At 49.8% G+C, this 17,076-nt stretch overlaps 1 protein-coding gene across 1 annotated transcript in view; it reads left to right on the forward strand.

Annotated features, from left to right (window-relative positions):
• Positions 1–3,082: 3,082 nt before the first annotated feature.
• Positions 3,083–17,076, forward strand: part of ABTB2 (ankyrin repeat and BTB domain containing 2) — a 165,326-nt gene continuing 151,332 nt past the window's right edge. The window contains exon 1 of the mRNA XM_029956112.1: positions 3,083–3,965. Within this exon, the coding sequence (XP_029811972.1) occupies positions 3,083–3,965 (883 nt within the window). The remainder of the gene's footprint in view (positions 3,966–17,076) is intronic.

A 17,076-nucleotide genomic window follows, 5' to 3' on the forward strand; every position in this document is an offset into this window, starting at 1 on the left:
TTTACGTATGTGTCTCTCAAAGATAAGAATATTTAATAAACATAACCATGCTATCATTATCACACCAAAAAAGTATCAACGATTTCACAACAGCAAAGATCTGGGCAGTATTCCTGATATCCGATTGTTTCATAATGTCAAATGTTTGTTGATTTTTAAAAAATCAAATTCCAAATAAATTCCACACATTATGGCTAATTAGTTGATATGCCTTAAGTCCTTTTCAGTGTATAGGGTTCCTAGTCATCTCTTTCTCTCCATGTAACTTAATTATTGATGAAACTCAGTTGTTTTTCCAGCATTATTTTCCAGGGCTGAATTTTGTGGAACCAATCCTTGTGGTGCAGTTTAACATGCACAATATTCTGAAATTTGGCTGTAGCATGTTTGATTATATTTACACTTCCATGCCATCAAGTCACTTAAATATAAGACAAATCCCATTGGCTTTTTCCTAGATAACTTTTATTTTTCTTTAAAAACTTTTTTATTATTTATTTTTGAGAGAGAGAGAGAGAAACACACGGAGACATAGAGCACCAGCGGGGGAGGGGCAGAGAGCGAGGGAGACAGAATCTGAAGCAGGCTCCAGGCCCTGAGCTGTCAGCACAGAGCCCCATGTGGGGCTCAAAACCCACAAGCTGTGAGATCATGACCTGAGTGAGCCAAAGTCCGATGCTCAACCAACCGAGCCCCCCAGATGTCCCCCAGATAACTTTTCCATCCAGTAAGTTCCCTGTTGTAAATTTCCAGTTAAGAAATTCTCTCTGCTGGGGCGCCTGGGTGGCTTAGTTTGGTTAAGCCACTGACTTTGGCTCAGGTCATGATCTCATGGTTGGTGGGTTCCAGCCCCAGCCACAGGCTCTGTAGCGAGCCAAGAGCCTGCTTCCGATTCTGTGACTCCGCTTCTCTCTGCCCCTTCCCCGCTCGCACTACCTTTCTCTCTCTCAAAATAAGTAAACATTAAAAAAAGTTAAGCATTTAAAAAAGAAATTTTCTCTGCTTATTAAGTGTGCAGCACAACAAAAAGAAAAAAACACCAAACCTGTGGGGAAATTTCTTTTAAATGTCCATTAGAGGGCGACATTTGCTTTAAAATTATGTTTCCCCTACTAAGTTTTAAATTGCATCACATTTGTTTTCGAATTTTTGGTTGGTTGAACCTCAATACCTACATTTGACTCCTTATCTCACTTCTATCAGATGTAGTCACATCTTGTGTCCTCTGTTAACTTGATCTCTGTGGACGTGTTTCGTATCACTTCCATCCCGCACTCGGTTTCCACTTCTAACCATGAGGCGGCGATATTGCATAAATAAAGACCTACAGAAAGGTCAAAATTAAGCCAAACTGCTGAAGAAAAAGGAGTTTCACAGGGAAAAGGCCATTACTCTCAGAAGGAAAGAGACAAACCAGACATTTCTAGTTCGTATCCAACTCACGGCCTGAGGAGGTTGGAAGTGTGTAATACAGAGCACAAAGGAGCGCCATAGGCTGACGCGGGGGCAACGTGTGCACAATCTCCTCCTTGACTTTGCGGCTCCACTGGAGGGGGCATATGCACCCTCGAGCACGTGTGTGTGGATAGTTGCAGGACAGCAGCCGGAAGGAGTGGACTGGGCGTGGAGCTGCTGGAAACCAATCGCGCTCCCACTGACCGCTTCTGGACCCTGAAACAGGTTTACAATGGCGCCGCTAGGAGGACAGCACTCATTTCATCCCGGAGGAAACCGAGTCCCAAGCGGGCAGCAGGCTCACCCGTTGGCACACGATTAGGAGGTGGTGCATGCAGCCAGCTGTTCCAAGCGCAGGCCAGCACTCGGTAAATGTCGCGCCTTCACACACCCACTCGGCCATTCGTACTTCAAAGCATCCATCTGACAGCAAACTACTGTACAGATGTGTCACCTTTTTGAGAATCTGACAAAACTTAGGACCTGCTCCCCGGAGCAATACTCACAAAACTGCGTAAGTTCAAATGGTGGGGAGGGAGGGGATCACAGGCCTCCTGGAGCCGGTCTATTCATCAGATCTGCTCTATTTGGAATCTGGATAGCGACCTAAAGAAAACCAGACGGATTCGGGAGAAGCAAGAAGGGGCGTCCCTCCTCCCTCTGAACACAAGCGCAGTTTCATTCATCTCGGAAAACAGGAGGGGCTTGCTAGAAAGTCCCAGAAATAAGTAGGGTGCCTAGCTTGTAACCCTTTCCCCCACTCCTCCCGCCACCAGACCCACACTCGATAAGTCAGCCTTGGTGGTCGGCTGCAGAGGGCTTGAAAAGGAGCTGCGAACGCCCAAAGCCTGGACGGCGGGCGGTACGGTGCGTACAGTGGCTCTTCCTTTAAAATTTTCTTTAAATCGTCAGCTCCAGAGCCTAACCTTTCAACCCTTTCTTTGCCGGATCTCTGCTCCCATCTCCCAGCGCGCTCCGCCGCTCGCCGGCTCTCCCTTCCCCCTCCTCCACCTTCAACCTAGCCGCCTCACCCGACCCTCGGCCTCCAGCCCCGCCTCCGCCTCCGCGGGGTATCACCCGCAGCCCAGTGAAATCTGCATAGTGACCACCCCTCGAGAAGATCATTGGTGCAGCTCATGCCCATCTAGGGCGATGATTGGTGAGCCGCCCCGGGTTATTTGCATGCCGGCGGCGGCGGGGTACCCAGCTGTGCGGGCCAACCCCGCCGCGCAGAAGTTTGCCGAGCGTTTTCTTGCCGGCTGGTCCCGGACTTGCGCGGCGCCGCGAGCCGCCTCCTCCTTCTGCCGCCGCCCTGTTCTCTCGGGATTCCTTTTCTGCGGAGGACAGACGCTCTGCTTTGCGGGAAGCTGTGGTGGGCGAGGGGGAGTGCCGAGGAGGAGGGGCGGGGACCGTTCCAGTGACAGCTTCGCTTCGGACGCTGGACGCGTGGGGCCCCGGCTGCCGAGAATCTCGTCCACCTTCCCGCGGCCTTCGGGCTGACGATGTGGCCGCCGAGAGGAAGGAGGGCGTCCCGGAGAACCTAGAGCCTGTTTCTGCTCACTTGGGGAAGGGAGCATGGAGTTGTGAGCGCCCCTTGCTCGGCGAGACTACGACCGGCCGGCTCCCCATGGCCGGGACGTATAGCTCCACTCTGAAGACGCTGGAGGACTTGACCTTGGACTCCGGGTATGGGGCCGGGGACTCGTGCCGCTCACTCAGCCTCTCGTCCTCCAAGTCCAACTCGCAGGCGCTCAACTCCTCGGCGCAGCAGCACCGCGGGGCGGCCTGGTGGTGCTACTCCGGCTCCATGAACAGCCGTCACAACAGCTGGGACACGGTGAACACGGTGCTGCCCGAGGATCCCGAAGTGGCGGACCTCTTCTCGCGCTGCCCGCGCCTCCCCGAGCTGGAGGAGTTCCCCTGGACGGAGGGAGACGTGGCCCGGGTGCTTCGCAAAGGCCCCGGTGGCCGGCGGCTGCCCCTGTTCTCAGCGGAGGCGGTGCGGCGCCTGGCCGGGCTGCTCCGCAGGGCGCTCATCCGAGTGGCCCGCGAGGCGCAGCGCCTGAGCGTGCTGCACGCCAAGTGCACCCGCTTCGAGGTGCAGAGTGCCGTGCGCCTGGTGCACAGCTGGGCGCTGGCCGAGAGCTGCGCGCTGGCTGCGGTCAAGGCGCTGTCCCTGTATAGTATGAGCGCCGGCGACGGGCTGCGTCGGGGCAAGTCCGCGCGCTGTGGCCTCACCTTCTCCGTGGGCCGCTTCTTCCGCTGGATGGTGGACACCCGCATCTCCGTGCGCATTCACGAGTACGCGGCCATCTCACTCACCGCCTGCATGGAGAACCTGGTAGAGGAGATCCGGGCCAGGGTGCTGGCCAGCCAGAGCCCCGACGGTGGAGGGGTTGGGGGAGGGGAGGTGTCTGCAGAGGCCCTGGAGATGGTCATCAACAACGACGCCGAGCTCTGGGGCGTCCTGCAGCCCTATGAACATCTCATCTGTGGCAAGAACGCCAATGGTAAGTGTGCGAGGCTCGGCCATGGACGGATGAGAGAGAAATCCCGTCCTGGGCTACCCAAGGGCGAAGCTGGTTGAGCGTGCCAGGATCTGGGAGAAAGCGTTTGTTCGGAGGGTGGAGTCCATTAAATGGCTCTTGCCAAAGATAGTTCTTCTGGTGCCTGTCTTTTGGAGGATAAAGTTGAGGTTGAAGAACATTGTGTTCTTCAGAGTGTTGTTACTATCTGTATGCTGTTTGCTGATTGAGGCTCTTGACCAAGTCATTCCTGAACCTCACTTGACTCGCAGGTTACTGCTCTGCCTCTCTTTGCCTTGCTTGACTGGGTCGCTAGTGGTCTTCCCCAACAGCAGGGCAGATTGACTGCAGTTCTGACCTTGGATCTCTTCGGCCCAATAGCAGCAGCCAGAGAATCCAAACACTAAGACCTGAGCTTTGGATAAATGGAAGGAGAGGAAGGGAGCAGGAGGCCCAGGATCAGGTGCAGCTGCCTTGGGCTTTGCTGTGTTGAAGGGTGTACTTCAGGCCTTCTCCTGGAAGATGGAGTAGAGGTGGGTTTTTACCTATATGTGTCGAGGACAATGGAAATTGACTCCTGAACCCCCTTTCCAGAAAGAGAATCACACACTTGACTCCTACGGCCTGAATTTCTAAGCTCTTTGTTTCCAACCAAGTGAGCAGTTGATTAAAACCCTGTGTTGTATTAAACGCACAGCCTTATGGGCTTTTCTGAAAGAGATGATGACCCAGGAAACTTGGTTATGGGCAAGAAGTGTGGGAAGTGGGGGACTGCATGATGTAGAGTCTGAGAAAGGAACCACTGGTTGCATTTCTCCGAAGGATGGCAAGACTTCAGTGCAAATGGTGGAAGGGAAGCACTTGACCTTCTCCCTGGTAAGGTTAGGGTATGACATACATTTAACAGGAAGCTGCGGACCAGACTCCAATTTCAGAAACCATAAATTATTTAGAATGGTACCACGGCTAGACACCCGTGCAATCAGACTGGAAGGCCACTTTTGGGACGGCTTTCAGTGCCAAACAGGTAGTCTGTGGAAGAAGCCAGGTGGGTACTGAAAAGGGATAAAGGGAGTCAAATTTAAATGTGATTTAACATCGTAAGAGCTAAAATTTAAAAAGAGCACACTAACAGTATTCTCAGTCACTATTTTTAGTACTTTATAGGTTAAGAAACCCTGGCAACGCTATTAGGTAGGTAGGTACTTAATAGTATTATCCTCATTATACAGATGGGGAAACCAAGGTACCCAGCAGCTAAGCAATTTGCCCAAGATTACACAGATATTAAGTGACCATGCTGGAATTTGAGCCTAGGCAGGCTCCAGAGTTCAAGCCTTTAGCCATCGGAGAGGAGGAAACAGGTTTGTTTTTCATTAGTCCAATTTCCAAGGAGGGCAGCTGAGATTTTAGGCCTCATTTTGAAGATAGTTTGTAGGTAGCAGCGTGGCTTTGCTTAGACCTTCCTTGGTTTTGGTTTTGATTCTGGCACCACCAAAGGGGATGCCTGGAATGGAAGAACATTTTGCCTTTTAATTTTCCTCCTCTTAGGTCAGAGTTCAGGTCAGCCCAGAGTCTCTCTTGATGATGTCACAGCTGACAAGTGGGTATTGCCCTCTGGGGCTGTGGTATCAACGCTGGGAACGTGTGCTCCAGGAGAGGAAGTGGAGGGCAGGGGGATTTCCACCCGTTGTCCTAGCCCAGGGCAAGAGTCCTGTACTTTGGGCTGAGGGGGAGGCCCAGACTGAGCTCAAAGAAGTAAAGCCCCTAGGAGAAAAGACTGAGGCCCTACGCTTATAAACCAGACTAGAACAAAAATGGAACATTAGGTGCCAAACAAAACCCAAAATCCCCTTCACACACAGCTGGGGCCCAGCAGGTTGAAGAACTTCTCAGTTTTTCCAACTGCAAATTGGAGCTAGAAAGAACAGCTGCCTCTCCAGGGTCCACTGAAAATGCAGAGGAGCCAGAAATTGCTAGAACACAGGTGTCTTCCACTAAAGGGGTTATCCTAAAGGGCTGTTTCTTATCTAGGGTCATCACTCCTTGGGATTTTCTTTATAGGATGGGTTTTTGACCCCCTAATTGACCCTCTTCTCCCACACCAAGCAGTCTTTAGGCCATGGTAGTTAAGATGGTGGGTCTGCACTTGACAGACAGCAGAGCTCCCTGGACGTTCAGAGCAAGCATCTCCCTCTGTGCGTTCCCTGGTGTCCAGGAAAGTCTCTTGCAGGCAAGGCGACCATTCGCTTCCACTGAATAACACGGATGCTCATTTTCTACGTGAGAACCCAGCCTCAGCAAACAGTTTATGAAGTCTTCTTAGACAAAGTGGCATGAACGTTTGGCATAGGAGCAATGAATTATGCCTGAAAGCTGACTTCAGAGGGAAGCAGAAATTGCTTCGCAAAAGAATGGGTGATCCAAACCTTTGTTACACTGAAGCCCAAGGCCAGCAAGGTTACCGTTTAAACAGCTGAAGACCAAGTGAGAAGTGGCTACACCCGGGAGGAGGGTGCCGGTTTGTATTCTTGTCCTGCTGGTCTTCCCTTTCAATTATATCTTTATTGTTGTTGTGCCTGCTAATTATACAGCATGGGGACATGCATTTGACTCAGCTGTATAGGGCTCTTAAACTTTTAATGTCTTCCAACCAGGAATTTAAGGGCCCTAATCCATCTATTACTGGCCATTACTCAGTGTGCTGGGCAAATATGATTTTGTTCAGCCCAAGATGGATGATAAAAGTTCTGTACTGTTTATGCAATATGATCTCAGCTTCATAGAGCAGCAGGAGTTCAATATCACTTGCTCATTTGGTATTGATGTCCGTGTTCCCAGGGTAGTGTCATTAAGTGGTGATATCTTCATGGCTTCCTTATGGGAGGTAGAGAAACCACTTTAATAGAGTAGTATTTATAAGCACGGACCTGGCAGAAAAGAGAAGCTTCTTGCATTCATTGTCCTCCTCCCTGCCCACTCTTTCATATCCCTGTGTGTAAGTTTGATGCCGAGACTCACTTCTGGGTTTCTTCTTGGCCATTTTTCTTAGGAAGCTTTCATGAGTGTTCAGAGCATTTGAGAAAATCCTCTTTTATTCCAAAGCTCTGTGTTAAATGATAGGATTTTGCTTAGAACATTCTTACTCCAAAGCTGTAACCAAGAAATGCAGGAGGATAGTAGCTCCATCACAGTGGTAAAGAGTGCAAACTTTGGAGACACAGTGAGGGTTTGGAGCTCACCTCTGCTATTTATGAGTGACCTGAGGCATATTCTTAACTATTGTCATCTGTAAAATGGACGGGGAGGGGGGAGGTAATAAGAGCACCTAACTCATAAGGTTGGTATGAGGATTGGGTGAGATCATAGATTTAAAGATCTTAGCACATAATAAATGCTCAGTAAATGGTAGCAGTTCATTTGACAAATATTTGCTGAAAACTGACCCTGTGCCCACTACTGTTAAAAGTGCTGTGGAGTAAGTGGGGAGGAGGGAGGGGAGGGTCTTCCTCTCATGAAGCTTATAAACTAGTGACAAATACAAATTGTAGTAGATTTTATTTAAAAAAAAAAAAAGACAAGATAATGGTATAGTGTGGCCAGAACAAATTTAAATAACAGCCAAGGAAGGCCGCTCTGGTGTTTCATTAGTTTAGGCAATGTACCAATACCATTGCAATCTAAGAGTGTCTAGGCAAAACAGAGTGACTGAGGACTTTTCTGAATTATTCAGTTATTTATCAGCTGAGGCAAGTCCCAACAATCTCATTTACAGCCAAGGAATAAAAGGGCTGCATCTACAGTGGGGATGTGCTCTTCTCCTGGTTGTAGGACTCATTTAGCAAGGAGATTAAAGAAGATTTCACTGAGATAATCAACCAAAGGGGCAAGGGTTAATTGAGCTGCTAGTTGCTATTTAATCAGTTTCCACACCTGGGTAGTCTGAGGGAGGAGGGCGGCTTCCCCTCTCCTCGACTGTTTTTATTGAAGCCCAGGGAGCTGGTAAAACTGAAACAAAGCAAGCTTTGGAAATGAAAACTTATTTTTTTTTCCTTGAATGCCTGAGAAATGCAACCCAGCCTTAAGTACTTAGAGGAACAAGGTGGAGTTGTTCTGCTTTTTCCAGAAAGCTTTCTCTACCCGACTCCTCCAGCCCCGATTGGAAGAGCCACCTCTCTGCCGTGGTTCTGTAGCACCCAGAGCAGATTCTTGGTTGTTTCTTGCCTCACCCGTGAGCTCGCTGTCTCCCCTGTGCCTCACACAGCACATAGTAGGTGCTCCATAAGTGTTTGTCATGCAAATAGTTGATTTTACCGCACAGAATGTTTCATTCTGGAAATTTACTATGAAATCCTTTGGCGCCATGGAAGACCCCCTTTTCTACTATGGCAGAGAATTTCCAGTCCTTGATGAATAGAGGCAGTGTTTTGGGGGGTACCCTTTAGGGACATCATTCAGCTTCGTTACCCTAATTTATGGCATGGTTCCCAAGGCCAACAGTGATTGGTAAAGGTCAATGGAGGGGGTTTATTTGTATTTCAAATATAAGTAGGGGATTTCTTCAGTGTGTACTACCCAAAGTGGGGGTGTCACAGCGAAAGTCTAATGGGCAACAGATAAATCCACCGGAGGATTCAGTTGAGAGACAGAGGCAGCCAGTGCCCCTAAGAATAGCAACACCACCCCTCCCTTGCCCACAGAGCTGCCCCTGAGGGCAGTCTCGGCTGATGACTATTACTCAGAAGAAGTTTCACACTCCCTGCATCCAGTCTGAGAAGGATAAGGCAGTCCCCTGCCAGGACCCTCCTGGGACACATGAACGACACCTAAATTCCGAAGCAAGCCAGAGACACCCTGATGATAATTCTCAGGTTGGTCCTTACCCCACCTCACTGTCACTGTTTGTCCTTCGCCAGATAGGACAGTGAGTGGATGCTTTGACCTCTGTTGCCACACTTCAACAGCTGCACGTAATAACAGGCCTGACCTTTCTGCAGCACCTAAACATTTTTCATCTGTGATATTTCCCGGTCCCCATAAAAATCCATTGAACATGATGCCCTTTCACCAAATTCACAGCTGGCTCACAGCCATGCCAGGACCGAGCTCCATATTGCTGCAGCCTTAGGTCTGTGCTTTTCCTGTGAAGAATTACAGAAATAAAAGTAGTGAGAAACAGGTCAGTATTTGACCCTCTTCTAATGGCAGTGAGGGTCAAAGGCAAGCCGCAGCAGTGTTTATCATAGATTTTGTTTGTTAACAGCCTGCTATGTCCAGACACTTTAAATATGTTAGGCCAGTGAACCTTTATAACCAGCGGTGAAGACCAGGCGTCAAGGTCCAGGCATGGATCTTTCGACAAAGGATGCTGAGTGACGCTGCTTAAATGCAGCTTGCCAGCTGTCCCAGAATGTGCTCTTCAGGTACCATCGATCTTCAGCCATTACTGCTGCTCCTGGGGGTGGCAGGGGGGGCGGAGCATGGAGCCCTGGCGCCCAGGGAGGGCCTCCCAAGTGTCAGCTGCTTGGTGATCAATAAGGCTGACTGAATGAAAAGCTGTAGTCTCTACTGCGAAACTCTCACTCTGTCCAGGGAAGGAGGAAACACAGAGGGAAAGCACTCCAAGGACCCTGTGTTGAGGCCACTGGTCTCTGAGAGCTCAACTCATTCACTGGCTCTGGAGTTGGCAGATTTCCTCAGAAATTTCCTCCTCAGGGTCTGCTATGGTGAAATGTTCACAAGGTGAAATCTCAGTGCAGGGGTCCCAGGGAGAGAAGCAGTCCGCATAGCAGGCACGGAGATGCTCTGGCTTTGAGTTGGGTCCCAGACTGCTTTGCCTCCAGTAAGCTGCTCCCGAGCTCCATTTATCTACTGTAAAATGAGGGGCCAGTGCACCTGGTACGTGGTCAGTGCTCCTGGGACAGCAGGGCTGCTGGGTTTAGCCTTAAAGGGCAGAGCACAGGGTCAGACTGCCTGGGTATTGTTGCTGGTGCCCTCGCTTGTGAGCTGTGTGACCCTGGGCAGGTTAACTTCGGTGCCTCCGTTTCTTTCTCTATAACAGGACTTCTCATTCCTCATATTGAGGAGTTCTCAGTTGGTCACTGTTGACATCTCGGACTGGCTAATTTGTTGTGGGGCAGCCCTGCGCATGGAAGGGTGCTTCATAGTATCCCCCATTCCCCCTGCTGCCAGCCGTGACCCCCTAAACTGTCTCCAGACATTGCCAGATGTCCCCTGGGGGCAGGGGTGCAAAATCACCACTGACTGAGAAACACTGCTCTATAACAGGACCGAAAAGAGTACCCAATTCCTGGGATTTAATAAAAGCGTCTGTAAGGAACTTTGTACTCTGTCTGGCACTCAAAATATTAATTCTAATTGTTGCTCTATTTTTGTAGTCTTGTGTTGGTCGTATTTGCTTTTGCCATAGTGGAAGTCTCTGGTGCATGGGAAGATCATGATCCGGATCCCAAGGTGACGAGTATTAGTCACAAGGCTTTCCTTGGTGACTAATAGGTAGGAGGAAGTTCTGGGATTTGGAAGAAGCACCCTCACACCCTGCTCATTTATGGCTCGATTGTCCCCAAGACAAAGCGGGCTGGCAGTGGGCAGTGAGATCAGACTCGCCCCCCTGGGCTCCTGCCCACCTCTGCACAGATGGCAGCAGCAGTACACACGCAGAGCTCTGGGCCCCAGGGAGCAACTCCACTGTAGATATCGGAGCCCACTTGTTGCAGCTGCCGAGTCCTGAGCCACCGGGCAGCAGGTGTTTTGTGTTTTGCTGGCCTGTCATGTAAACATACTTTGTGGTCTTCTTGCTTGTTTTAAAAAAGGCCTAAATGGTTTTGCAGCTCTGGCGGCATGTCTGGAGCTGCCTGCCGAATTGGGAGGAGAAGCTTAAGGAACACAGCCCAAGTAAAGCCTTAGAAATGCCACGCCGGCTTCATTAATCAACTGCTCGCCGAGCGCCAGCTCTGTACAAGGCAATGGAGACAGAGCAAGGGAGGACAAGGATTGATCTTGCCTGTCAAGGAGTTTACTTATTTATTTAATGTTTGTTTATTTTTGAGAGAGAGAGAGACAGAGACAGAGCACGGGGGGGGGGGGGGGGGGGGGGGGGGGGGGGGGGGGGGGGGGGGGGGGGGGGGGGGGGGGGGGGGGGGCGGGGCAGAGAGAGGGCGAGACACAGAATCCAAAGTAGGCTCCAGGCTCTGAGCTGGCAGCACAGAGCCCAACACAGGGCTCAAACTCACAAACCATGAGATCATGACCTGAGCCGCAGCCGGGCACTTACCCAGCTGAGCCACCCAGGCACCCTCACCTATCAAAGAGTTTAGAGTCTAGTCAGGAAAGCAAAGCACACGCATGGATCCTTACAAGAAAGGTTGGGGTCCCTGCCTTCAGTCGACAAGGGTGGTGCTGGTAGCCTCCACGTTCTCCATGCCAATGCTCAGCATGGGTGCTTTTCATGAGCCACTTACCATCCTGCTCCCAAGCCCTTCTGTGAGGTGGATAGAATGTCCACCCTATAGATGGGACCTGGAAGTCTTTGGTGATGAGGGAGTTCAAAGGAGAAAGATGAGGCCTGGCTGGTTGGATGGGTGCGAGGCTGGGCTGCTTTGAGGAGGATGTAGCATGCAGGCCAGTGGGATTTGGGCAGGTGGGGCTGTGACAGGGCAGAGGAGGCGGTGCAGAGAGCACAGATGGAGGGAATGATGTGGTCAAAGACCTGGAAGCCAAAGTGTGTGTGTTGGAGAACAGCAAGCAACACTGTTTGGCTGGAAGATTCAGATGCCTAACAAGGAGAGTGGGGCAGATAACACAGTGAGAAAGGACAGCATTCCCACATCTTTTATCCAGATGTTGTTAAGCCTGCCAGCGTGCAGGAAGAGAGCTTTCCAATACTCAAGTTTTATAATTCAGAAATCAAGTGTGTCTGCTCCCCAGCCCTGCATCTTAACCACAGCCCCAGACCTCCCGTCACCCCTCTTGTTGATTTAAAGATTGGCCTCAGACATGCCCCCGTCCGTTGTCCCAGCAATGCAAGTAATGAAACGAGGCTTGAGTGGAGCAAGCTTGGGTTGAGAGGACATGAAGAAGAGGGCTTCCATCAGCCTTGCTTCTCCCATTCAGCTTGGCTCCAGACTCAGCCTTTCTTCTAGGGCCCTGAACAGAGCATCTCAGGCCAAAGCAATCCCAGTCCCAAATGAAGGCCAGGGCTGACAAACTCATCAAATGAGCCCTTTTGATCGACTCTTGCCAAGGCAGGGTTCTCCAACCTGGAGGTAGAGAGGGACATAAGATATTAGGATTCCAGAACTTTCTTTGGTTACAAGCCTGACTGGCTATGTTCAATTTCCAGTTTAGACTTTATCATTTTGGAAAATAGGTCAATTCTCAGGTTTCGTCACTTTCCAATTCTCAGCGAAGGTGTTTCCAGAGCATTGATAATAAAGGTTTCAGTCTTGTTAAATGTTTGATAATGTGGAGCCACTCTATAGTTCAGTGCCTTCTGGATTGGACTCCCTGTGGTCCAGCTGAATTCTGCTGACGGTAATAAAATGTGATAGGTCATAATGGCCTAGCTAATAACTCCACCGTTAGTCCTTTTTCTGACCCCAGTAAAGGAATTTTCTTGTCACTTGAAAAAGCTCTCATGAGTGAAATATATATATCTGGGGTCCATTGTTTTCCAGAAGTGAGTTGAGCAGGGGATGGGTTCAGGCCCATGATGGAAAAGTTAAATAGGGAAACTGAGCTTGGAAGTACCAGAGAGACCAGGTTAGGGTAGAGAGAGATTAACCTGGATCCTAACGAGGTGAAACAGGCCTTCCAGTGCATGAAAATCATCCCTAAAACTGAGGCCAAGCTTTGGTTAAAAATTAAATATATATTTTTTTAGTCTGTATCTTTTAAAATATAAATACCAGTATTTTCTATTAGGAGAGTGGTTAATAAACCCAAGCTGAAGCTCATGCACCAAGCAAGTATGTGTGTGCAGGCATCTAGGACTATCCAGTTCAGAGAGCAGAGGGCTTGGGTCCAGAAAATTCTGTGTTGGAGCATGGCCCCTCCATGACCTGGAGTGAATCACTCTATCTTCTTGGCTCTCTGTTGCTTTATCTGTGATGCAAAGACATCAGGCTATATTCTCCAAGGACCCTTCTGTCTCTGATGATGCTCCTAGACCCCACAAGGACACTGTGGAATTGTTTTCCTAAGGTCGAGCCCTGTGATTAGTATCCTTGGGAAAGGAACAGCCCAGGATGGAGTTGGCCATGTGCTCTGAAGACCTGGCTGGGTTGTAGGACTAAACACCAGCCTTTTCCATATTGGGATTAACTGCAATTACTGTATTAGAGTTTTTCCTCCTCCACTTTTATCAGAAGGATGAGTTCTGTCTCCTCCTGGCCACCCCAGCACTGCAGTGCTCAGCAGCTGTGTCCGGGCCCTGCTGGCCAGCGCTGCGGTAAGACTGGCCCCAAGGTGACTTCATGCAGCCGGCGTTTGAAGCCCGCCTCCCCAGACTTTGGGTATTTATAGCAGGGGAGCAGCTAGGAAAAAAAACCTAAATATGCTACACCCTTCTTTATACTATGTGGGACAGAGACAGGCATTGTGAGGAATTTAGAAGGCAGGGCTGTATAATCCAGCAAGATATTTTTAAATGCTGTTTGTTGCAGTTGGCAGGGCTGGTTTTTCAAAGAGGAGGGAAAGTGAGAGTAAGCGGGGTGACAGGCTGCCAGGGACTCCGAGCAGCATCTCTGAGGAGACATGGAGTTCGGCATTCCAAGGTCTACAGGTTCTGAACCCTGGTCTGTACCCCACGGTCACAGAGTTTGGGCAGAGCTTGGGAAGGTCACCACGAGAGGCTCTGTGAATGGGGTGGCTTATCATCTCTCCCCCCACCAGACCATCCACCTTGCAGATCCCCAAGTTGAAAACAAATGAACTGTTCTGAAAAAGGCAGAGCATACAGCCAAAAAAAGTTGCTTCTGTGAAAGCCAGAGGCCTGGTGCAGCATCTCTAACCCATCTCAGCAGCTGGGTAGGTCAAGTTGTACATGAAGACATGCTTTGAAAGCAAGTTGCTTGCAGCTGTTCTTCTGGATCTAATTTGCCCGTGGACAAACTGGGCAGGCCAGCATTATGCTGGGACCCAGTTCAGTAGCTGCGTGACAGGGCTCCATGGCAGAGCTGCCTCCGAAAAGGCATTGCAGTTGAGCCCCACCTGTCCAGTGTACATGTAAAGTATCCAAGGAGAGGTCTGTAGGTCTTCAATCATGTTGGTCTTGGAGGGGACAGATGATGGTCACAATGACAGGGTCTGTGGGTTCGGAACAAGGGACAGGCTAAGAGGTAAGATTGGGGTATATCCACTTGTTCATCCAAGAAATACTTATTTAGAACTTACTAGACATGGGGCACTAGTCCAGGCCTGGTGATAGAGAACTTGAATATAAGAGGCCTGGGGAAGGGGAGGGCTCACGCCTGGTGGATATTGAGGAGTAAGGCATGCTGGGAGAATCACAGCAAGACCAGCCAGGCTGGAGCAGACAGATCCGGGCAGTGTGGCTGGGATGGGGGGGCGGGGTGTGGGGGCAGAAACTGTAGGAGGAGATGCAGTTGGAGAGCAAGTAGAGGGGTGGTTAGTCAGGTCGGGCCTTCTGGCCACTGTGTGGCATCTCAACTTTCCGTTTGAGGTCTGCTGGGAGCCCCTGGAGGGGCTTACAGAGACGGCACCGTCTGATTTGTATTTTAACGAGATCATGCCCTCAGCTATGTTGGAAAGGGACTGTGGCATCAAGTACGGAATGGAAGCAATATGGCCACTTGGGAGGCCTTTGCAGTAATCCAGGTAAGAGAGGATGGCGGCTTGGACCTGGTGTCAGTGGAGGAGGTTATGAGTGTATTTTGAAGTTAGAGCCAATGGGATATATCAATAGCTTCGATGTGTGAAGTGTGAGCGAGGAACCAGTAAGACACCAAGGTTTATGGTCCAAGCACTTAAAAGAAGGGAGTGGCAGATGCTTTGAATGGGAACAACTCTGTGTGGAAGAAGCCAGAGTGAGCCAAAGATCTGAGTGTGAGTTTGGTTCCTTGTCTCACATTTTTATAGAGATATCAAGTAGGAGGTTGGCTTCCAGATCTTCTTGAATGTCCTTAATCATATGATGGATTGAAACATTGCCCTTCTTTGTCTGACCTACAGTAGACACAGTCCAGCAAGGTCAGATAGGGCCTCAGGCAGTAGAGATTTATTTTTGGTCTCTAATTCCTTGGTTGATGGCCTTCAGAGTCCCTGAAATTTGCTTTCTAGCTTCTTCACAGGCAGCCAGCAGCCTTTAATGAAGATCATCAAATCTTTTGTTTCCTGTCATTAACACAAGATCTGTTTAATTAGGTCCAGTTGTTCTGTGCGTTGCTCTGACTCTGTGCACGTATCCCTCAGTCCTTGGAAAGTGAGACTCCATTTCAGGCAGCTTTGGATTCATGGAGGCCAAATCTGGGTCAGAAACTTAGCAAGAGAGAGAAGCTTTTGGGGTGCTCCGAAAAGGCAGAGCGGCCTGGGAGAAGTCTCAGAAAGGCATCAGGAGTGTCCAAGTGCCCGTTAGAAGGCATGACCCCCTCTCCTCAGCAGGTACATGCCAGCACCGGGTTGCTGAGAGGCAGAACACGACAGAGTCACCACTGCCTGACTGCCAGCTAGTTTCCTGATCTCTGAGCCTCAGTTTTCCTCTCCTGTTTAATGGGTATTTTCCATTGTTCCTATCTCATAGGGTTGTTTCAGTGGCTCTTTGACCCTGGATACACATTAGAATCAGCTGGGGAGCTTTAAATACGCACACACCTGTGTATGTGTGTATCCTAAGGCCCTACCTCCTGGAATTACGATAGAAGTGGCCTGGAGTGGGGCCCAGACCATGTGGGTAGGGTTCCCGGGAAGTCTGGTACTCAGTGAGCACTCAGACATTAGCTATTATTTGTGGTAAAAGAATCATTGTTCTGGAGTGCTCATTTCTGCCCCACCCAGGATGGTGATTTCCCTTCACTTCACAGCTATGCTCTCTTGGCTCACTCATCCGGAAGGATCACCAGAGAACACCCACGAGCAGCTTAAATTGTTAGGGCTGCATGAAAAGGGCAGAGTTAGATCTAGAACGGTCGTAGTACCCTGTAATAAAGTTATTTATCACATTGGTAAATGAGGTGGGTACTATCTTATTCCACTTTTAAGAGGAGGAAACTGAGGTGCGAGAGGTTAAGGAACTTGTTCAAGGTCATGCAGCTAATAAGAGGTGGAGACTGTAATAAAATCCAGGCAGCCTTCCTCCACATTCTCTGCTGTCCGGTCGCACCATGGTCCCTTCCTAGCAGAGAAGCTAAGACCGTGAATTCTCAACTCTGACCCCCGGCACACATCTACCATATGTGGAGCCTTTCCAAGTAGCAGGCTCTAGGCCATGCGCTCCACATGCATTCCATCATGTAATTCTTAGAATCACCCAGTGAGGTACGTATCTTCTTACCCCGATTTTACAGTTGAAGAAAGCGAGGCTCAGAGAAGTCCAAGTGGCATAGCTGGTAAACGACACAGCAGGATTCAAACCAAGGTCTGAGGGGCTCCAGAGTCCCCACCGGCCCTCTTGCTTCTCTCCTCAGGAGTGGCCTGGGTGGGGAAGAATCACGAGGAAATGGGTGGGTTGGAACGAGAGGGCCAGAGAAATTGAAGCCAGGCCAGGGCACTCCTTGCTGCCCCCGAACAAGCGAGTCAGGTAGGATCCTTCAAACAGTAACTTCGCTCCACGGGGTGGCTGGCCTGACAGGCCAAGGGCTGTGGTGTAGGTATTTGTTTCTCGGCATGTTGAGAGATAGACCCTGCCAAGCGCCTTGCTTCTCTTGTGTTGCTGTGAATGAAATCACCTCCAAGAGATTGTGTGTGTTGGTTGCTGAAAATAGTTCAAGGGGAAGAATGTTTGGAAGCTTTTAGCTCCCTGAGACGATTTCCTCTTGATTTATGACACCTTAGAGAGTGCTGGACCTCTTCTTGTTTATTCTTCTGGCTTTTCCTTTCTACCATATTTTAGCCCTTATGT

This window comes from Suricata suricatta, chromosome 11, assembly GCF_006229205.1.
Source record: "Suricata suricatta isolate VVHF042 chromosome 11, meerkat_22Aug2017_6uvM2_HiC, whole genome shotgun sequence".
NCBI classification, from domain to species: Eukaryota; Metazoa; Chordata; class Mammalia; order Carnivora; family Herpestidae; genus Suricata; species Suricata suricatta.